At 38.2% G+C, this 8,271-nt stretch overlaps 1 protein-coding gene across 1 annotated transcript in view; it reads right to left on the bottom strand.

Moving 5' to 3' along the window:
• Window positions 1–2,014: 2,014 nt before the first annotated feature.
• Window positions 2,015–8,271, bottom strand: part of SPON1 (spondin 1) — a gene marked incomplete at its 5' end in the record, with an annotated part of 104,156 nt that continues 97,899 nt past the window's right edge. Inside the window, 7 exons of the mRNA XM_010173951.2 lie at window positions 2,015–2,822; window positions 3,691–3,954; window positions 5,527–5,691; window positions 6,550–6,717; window positions 6,832–7,002; window positions 7,340–7,522; window positions 7,960–8,035. Coding sequence (XP_010172253.1) covers window positions 2,659–2,822; window positions 3,691–3,954; window positions 5,527–5,691; window positions 6,550–6,717; window positions 6,832–7,002; window positions 7,340–7,522; window positions 7,960–8,035 — 1,191 coding nt within the window. The remainder of the gene's footprint in view (window positions 2,823–3,690; window positions 3,955–5,526; window positions 5,692–6,549; window positions 6,718–6,831; window positions 7,003–7,339; window positions 7,523–7,959; window positions 8,036–8,271) is intronic.

Genomic DNA, 8,271 nt, shown 5'->3' with positions numbered 1-8,271 from the left:
ATGTATTTCTGACCCAGTGCAATCTACGTTGTCATTGCATGTATTAAGAAGGTGGGGGGAAAAATAAATGCCAACATTCATAACTTTAATAAGCCTAAGATAAATGACTGGAAATAATATTGAACAGCCTCCTAAGAGGAAAAAAGTATATAGAGAATCAAATTAGTAGGAACCACAGTGAAAGTAATGCCAGATTGTTTTAATGGACAGTTTTCTGGGCATGTTCAGAAATATATGTTGTGAATTTCCTACGTACCTAAAGGTATATTTGGACTATAAAGACTTTGGTAAAGGGACTAATTAAAAGACAAAGCAGCTTGATGAACTGGGACAAACACGAAAATAAAAATAACCTTGTTTTCAATCAATTGCAGAAACCAGCAAGATTTTTGCAAGATTAGCTTGAAGAAGTGAGTAAACTTATAGCATTTTTTTTCCATTCAGGAGAAACTTTCTTCTGCTCCCTCTACCCCAAGCTCTCACAGATCCAAGCTTACAAAAACCACTCTGTCACATATTTCATAGTCGGAGGTTATTTTTGGAATGCTTGGCCTCAGCCAGGATGGCCTCTGTCAGGCTCAGCAAGAGCGGCTCCCAAAGGTAGGTGGTGTGGGGGTCATGACTGCATATGTAGCTCTGCCCTGGCTGAGTGCCCGGCATTAATCACGGTAGCTCTTCTCTGCAACCATCTGGTTCTTCACCTGAAATGTGCTCAGCTGGTCACTTCAGTATCTACATCATTCCACTGTTTTATTGTTGGGATTTGTTTGTTTGTAAAAGGGTAATGTGCAAGGTAAGGTTGTAAATGCATGATTTACTAAGGGACAGTCTTGCTGCTACACTGTAATGACAGTGCTATAGAAACATAAACGGCAGAATTTTCCAACAGACACAAGGAGGCAAACTATCTGAATTAATATTAAATAAGCCAAGCTGTGCAAAATGTAAAATGTTTGGTTTTAGCATTAAACCTTGTTACTTTTCTTTTTTCTTCTCCTGGTTTGGTTCACGATGGGCTTGCACCCATTTTATTTAGCAGTGGTGGGAGAGGCTTAACACTGCGGTTGGTTCCATTATTTCCCTGGCCCTCTCTTCATTCCAGGTCTAAAAAAACCCAGTACCTTGAGGGGGTGGGATGTGACAGCTGTGGAAGTCCTGAGCAGCCCTTGCAGTGTTCAGTGGAGAAATGACAATGAGAAGCCCTACAGTGAAATGCAGCCAGCCTGTCTAGCCCGTTCAGGTGCAGGGAGGGGGTGAGAGGATGGCCAGGGTAGTGGTAGTGAAGTTGAACAGCCTCAGTGGCCTGTGGGTCACATCAAATGCAAACACTAAAAACCTGAGTGTCAGGTTCTCAGGGTTGTGACCAAGTCTTAAGGAAGTGAGTAAATTACTTAAAGTTGGTTTAAAGAGACTATCAAATTTTTCTCCATTCATTTCTCTCAAGCTTGTTTTAAGAGTCAGTATCAACAGTCTTTATTTTCAGTGCATTGTTATTATTTATGTAAAGACATAGGTGTATGCTGCCTTTCCTAAACCAAAATACAACCCGTCTCCTTCATCTCTCCTCTTCCATGTTAAATTGTTAAGCTTACAGGACAGTATTATATTCCAATAGCAAGTGAAGCCCAAGGTCTCACTGGTCCGACACCTGGATGAAACTGCTATAAATATATTCATCTGTCCATCTGTAATTAATATTTTAAGAGGCTGTCATTGTTTTGTTTCAGAGGCTCCCTTCCCATTGTTGGTTATAAGGGGTACATGAGAACCTGGCTCACCTTTTCTCTGCCATTTTTATTATATTATAAACCTCTTTCTCTTTTCAGTGTGATTAACATCCTCACAAAACTGAATCTAATTTTTTTAGTGTCACTGTGGAAGTCTTTCCATGACACAGCTGTTGTGAGACTCTGTGTTTGGACCAATTGCTATTAGTTCTGTATCACCCAATATAAGAATATGGCATCTAACTATTTTATGACATTCACGTGTTTTCTTTGTGTGCTGTTATGACTGTGACTATGTAGTGGGTGGATATCACTATTGAGCTGCACAAATTATTTCAAGTTTTAACGAAACAAAGACCATTTTGCATGGACCATAGCATCCGTGTGAAGAAAAGTATATTGGATAATTATTATAACTATCAGCTTAACCCAACAGTGTACAAAGATAAACATGCACCTTTAATATTATTGAACCAGCATTACTGAAATTACTCCTTGGCATAGTTGTGTAATCATGTAGGCACTGCTTTGGATTTTTGAAATCATATTGAGAGAGAAATCCTCCCACATATGAGACATGTCACTTCAACTTAGTTATGTTAGTATGCATGCAGCCCATGTCTTTACAAGTAGCATTTCTATATGGCTATTCCATATCCACAGATATGTCTGTATTTTAGTTAAATGACACATAATGACTTACTATTTTTATGCATTAAGGGCTGGCTGGAGTACCAAAGAGTTACTCTCAGCATAAATCTGTGAGGAAATATTTATAAAATATATTTCTTGCACCAGCAAGACTAAAAAGCAAACCACACTGCAAAAATGAAAACTAATATACACTTTATATTTTTTTTGTTTTAAAAACCAAACCAAGGTTGACTTTCCATTTAGCTCAGAGTGCATCACTTGGAAGCCTTGTGTTTTGTTAACAAGGGTGAACATTACATGCTCTTAGCTCCTTTTTGTCTTTGCAACTAGTAAACTGAGTACTTTTGGACCTCTTCTTTACCATCATGTAGCGTTCCTGAATCCCACCACCACAGAGTGTTGAACATTCTGTCCAAGCAGTCCATGGTTTCATCCTACAAACTGAAAAAATAAGTAATTTGATTAAATTTTTAGTATTTCAGTCTAACCTGCATATCTCAATATGTGTACCATTATGCACGTTACATCTTTTGAATCTAAGATAGCATATTGCCTAGTTTATTACAAGTAGGGCTTAAGTAACCCCAGTTAAGTTTAATAAAGCTGCATTTGTTAAACACTGAAAAAGTGTATTAAAAATAAATTTACTGTCTACATTATAAAACACAGATAAAATTAAGAAACTGATAAATATTGGACAAGCATGAACCAACACTTAGCAGTAGTTCACATCCAGGTAATGTAAACTATACCACAAAAGATTATATTTTATTGACTTGAGGTATCAGTGCTTGGTAATAGTGTCCCTTATTGAAAAAGCAGTCTGAGCAGATCTCTCAGAGCAGTCTGAGTCTGAAGCAGATTATGGAGGTGGGTATCAATTCAGTTTTGGAATTCAGCATTGGATCCAGGAACAAATACTTTCCAAGTTCAAAGGTAACTGGATGCAAAGATTATCACCCAGGTCTGCAGAAATTTCTATCAGTCCTTTTCCAGGTGTCAGTTCTAGATTTTTTCCACATTCCACACTTTGTAGTGAAGAAGCTAAAAATATTTTCAGTGATGGGAGAGATGTGAGCCTTTCTCCACTGTACCCTAAACTTAGGTCACATGTTTTTGGTGACAGGCAAACACTGACAGTGGCTATGCTTTACTTTACTGCTAAAACTTTCTCTAGAATCAAATGCTGAAAATGTTCTTGCAGCATGAAGTAGAGCTGCTCACCTTCTCCTGTTATGCAGAAAACACAGACACGAGCATCCTAAGTAATGGTTTCACATGAGCATACTAATAATGGTTTCACACTCACCTGGATATTGCTCACTATCTATATTTTTTTTGGCTTGTTCACTTCTTCTTTTCTCTCGGGCCTCTTTCCAGCGCCTTTTTTCCATACCTGGACCTCTCAGGCATTTCCTTACTCGACATTTTGTACGTTGGACAGTTTCTGGGCATGCTGTTCCTCCAAACTGTGGTTCTATTTTAATCATCCTTGTCCTGATCATATGGCCCTTTCCACATGAGGTATTGCATTCAGACCACTGTGACCACTCTGTTAGTTCACAGTCGATGGCTGTGAAGAATGAGAAATATTACACAAAACCATGAGATCTAAACCTAAGCTCAAGAAGAAACACACAAATGTGCCTGATGGGTTTTTATATCCTAAATGCATGAATGCAACTTAAGCCTCCAGTCTGTTTAGCAAATTTTGTGAGGCTACATGTCAATTTTCTGAGTGCATTTCTAGCACAACTATTATTTGACACTTTTTTCAATTTGTTTTTCAAGATTGGTGCTGACAGATCGCTAAAATTACAAAAAAACATATAAATAATTCTCCTGTGCCTTCTTCAGTTTTACATTCTGTACTCCCATATGCCTGTTTTATAATGAAAAGCTGTTAAAAATTGAGTTATATTTAGAAAGAATCAGATATCTCTGAGATCAAAGCCTTGCTTTACTGATAGTGTTATGCAATAAGCAAGTTCACTAATACCATTATGTCTTAAAAGTTTTCATCTTTTCAGCACTGCTTAAAACTCACAGCCCCAGTGAACAACAAACAAACGATATTTCACATTATTTAAGAAAAGCTGAAATAGCAAATTACAGTGTAAAAGCCTTTTCTAGCCAATACTTACTGTGAAAAATAATGTAATTAGTTAGAAAGCCTCATAAACCAGCTGGCAACAGGACACTAAAAGCATCTTATTCATTCAGCAGTGCCTCAGACTATCACGCTGCACAGAGACTCCAAAGCAACTAGAAATTTGCACCACCCAATAAATGTGAGATTTTGGTGGAGAAAGGTAAAAAATCAATGTAGCTGTCTCCATACTATCCACTGCCTCATATGATATTCCAGGTTGCAAAGGGATGTAGATCAGTGAAAAGGTTATGATACAGTTCAGAGTTGTATCAAAGGTGGAGCCTCTTTTGTGCTCCTTCTGTGAGCTAAAAGAATCACACAAGTGATTTAAATCCTCCCTTCCTCACAAGCACCCATTCTGCAGTTGAGTAAAAAACAGGGTTTATAATTCTGACTTATTTACTATTGAGAAGTGCAGAAACTCTTGCCTAAAATTACAGTATTATGTTAAATATGGAGAAGTCATATAGGCAAAGCAATGTCGGTCATCACTATAGAGCTGAGTAAGTCAAGCTGAAATTCACACATGACCATATTCCAGCTCTCAATAGCTGAAAGTGCACAATAATAATAATTAAAAAAAAAAAATCCACAGATGATAAAACTCCCATATTACCAATTCCTGTGTGGCTAGATTTAGAAATAATACATGGTTGGAAAGCAAGAATCAGAGCAAGAGAGTACTGGATCATTTGTTTACAGAGTTTAAGGGGGCAAGGAGTACTCTTGCCAATTGTAGACTCCTCTCTGAAACAGAATTGGAAAGCAGTCTATAGCACTCCTGATTTCAGAGAGTATTTATCTAAAATTTTCAAATTATGTTTCATAACCAAAGGCAAACGAGAAATAATTGTCCATGAAATAATTTTTCTTAGAAAAAAGAACTGTTGTAAACATCTAAGAAACAAAGCTGAAAGAGGGTGGTAAGAGTTTTGACCCACAGACTGTCCAGACATCGTCAGCCGCCCCTTTCCTGCGAGTTCCCACACTCACGGCATTCGGGCAGCATGCATTTTTCCGCCTGTTCCAGCTCCTCGTTGCAGTCTCCAAGCTCGGCAGCAGATTTCAGCATCCTTTGCCGGGTTCGCATTCCCTTCCCACATGTCACGCTGCAGTCACTCCATTCAGACCAAGGAGAGAGTAGACAGGGGATGGTGTCTAAGATGAAAATGAAAAGGTAATCAATTCCTTTATAAGTAAATTGTGAAGGTATACATTTTGAAAATAATAGAGGTGAAAAATGTACTATGTTTTGTCATCAACCAATTACACTTTGTTCTTATGTTGGACAAAATGAATCACAAGCTGCATGATGCTTCTGAAGAAACTCAGAAAACACTATAATAAACTGAAAGGTTTGCTTGGTTTTTCTTTGCTATCTTTTTCTATATCTCATAGCTGCAGAGTCACAGTGCTTCTGGGGAACAAACACTTCAAGAAGTCACATTTCAATCATAACTCCTGTAAAAAAACCTGGATTGTTGCAGTGGACAGTACTGCAAGTCAAATTGATATGTCTAAAATGTGTTACTTCCACATTTTATCCACCAAAAATCATCTTTAACTTAATTCTTTCTGTCTTTGATGAAAATCTTAACATTTCTTAATAAATTAAAACCAATATTAATAGTCACAGTAAGGAGGAGTCTGGCTGACTGCACCAAAGGAGCATCTCAATTTCTGAACTGTTCATGGGAGAAAGGAGAGGGCTCTCTTTTATTCTAGCCTTATTAAATATTCCTCATACTCCATAAATTAGAGTTGCTTATGTATGGCGTACACATACACATCACTGTATGGGTAATACAGTAACAGCATACCACTCAGTATTTTTTTTACTGATACTCTCATTCTGTTGATGAACATGGTACTTACTGCACATTCCCTAAGGGATTTTTAAGGAGAACAAGAAAAAGCAGCATTGCTTCTAGTTTAACTATATTTCTTGCATGATGGAGCAATGTGTCAGAAAGGATGCCTCTCTACAGCAGAGGAGATAAACTCATGGACACTTACGGCATTCAGGCATCATGCATTTCTCTGCCTCTGTAGTTTCTGCTTTGCACATGGATCCATCAGCAGGAGTCATCTTGATCATTCTGTGTCGTCTCTTCATCCCCGTGCCACAGCTGGCACTGCATTCATCCCACTCTCCCCATTCAGTGACAAGGCAGCTGCTAGGGGCTATTCAAAATGGACAGAGAAAATCACTCAGTAGTAGAGCTCATATTAAAAAAAAAGTTTTGGGCAGTTCTCCTGCCACTGGCTGGATTTTACGAAGCCAAGTAAAATACTTACAACATTCCTCGTTTACAATACATTTCTCAGTCTCTTCAGTAGGCACTTTGCACATAGAGCCATCTTCAGGGAATTGTTTTACGTATCTCTCTCTAGATCGTGTTCCCATCCCACAGGATACGCTACAGGGGGACCATGTAATCCAGTCAGACATCATGCAAGTGGAACCATCTAAAATACAGAGAACCATTTAAATTACTAATATTAACATAATTGCTGATGAATCTGTAGCTGTCCAGTTGTGTGCAGTGTCACTTTTATGCTGCCTTTCACATTCTGTCCTCTCTATTGCTTACTCTACTCCTTTCCTTTATGCTTTTGCATACTTGATGCATCATCTCAGATGAACTGCAGAACTGACCAGAGACAGCTTCAATTTGTATTCTTCGGCAACTATTCCTCTGTTTGCTGTACCTCGAGTCATACAGCAACCAACAGCTTTAGGAACTTTGAAGGAAAAGTAAACCCTACAAAGTGTTCTTCTCCTCCACACTTTCCTCTCGGTTACCTTCATCACTGCAGCCCGGACCCATGCATGGCTGAAAATCTTGGGTATCTGGACAGGGCACACTGAGGTCCAGCTGAGCTTTAAGCATTCTCTGCCTCATCCTTTTGCCCTTTTCACAGGTGGAAGAGCTGCAGGCTGACCATGGGGACCAGTTTGAATAAATGCAGGTCTCCGGGGTATCATCTAGAAAGTAAGAAAAGGTAGTGAATGTTAAAGATAGATTGTCTTCCATTTGCTCCTTTTAGCTTGATTGGTGATTACTTTAGGTGCAAATAGGATACATTCTTTCCTCCTGCAGTCTATCTTCTCCATTTCAGCCCAAAAGGAAAACAAATGACCAATTGCCAACTTTCATTTAAAAAATAAAAAAAATTGAACCCAAAAGGCTTCTCTCTTTTATTGCCTTTATTGCTATTGTCATCCTCCAGGTATACATACAATTTCTTTGCTATATAAGGGAACGCTAATAGCAGATACCAGAAAAAATGAAAAACCTAAATCACTTTTTGGCACTGAGTGGGACTTTTGCTCCTAAGTCAGTTTTGTGCTTTATCTAGAAATGACAGTAGAGAATGGAACAAAATATAAATTAGTACAGCATAAACTAATTTTAAAAGTACCTTCTTCTTTTTCTTCTGGTGCTAGATCTGCCACAATATCATCTATGTTATCAGGTACGATATTGCATTGCTCCCCCTGCAAAGAAATTATTGTGGAGATTGGATATAGGAAACTCATACGTGTACACAGACAGAGGAGCTAAAACAGTAATGTACTGCAAGGTAGTATTGCATCTGCAGCACTTCTAACTCCAATGCATACTTAAAAAAAAAATCCCCAATTAAGCAGCTGCAGTAATTACCAGAAGTAGGAGAAATAATACCTTAAGGAAGTTTTAAATTTAAGAAACAGTTTTAGTTCTTTTCTGCTGT

Source organism: Antrostomus carolinensis, unplaced genomic scaffold, assembly GCF_000700745.2.
Source record: "Antrostomus carolinensis isolate BGI_N321 unplaced genomic scaffold, ASM70074v2 scaffold9168, whole genome shotgun sequence".
Classification (NCBI taxonomy): domain Eukaryota; kingdom Metazoa; phylum Chordata; class Aves; order Caprimulgiformes; family Caprimulgidae; genus Antrostomus; species Antrostomus carolinensis.
The sequence above is the reverse complement of the archived record's forward strand: the minus strand, read 5'-3'. Positions and strand labels throughout refer to the sequence as shown.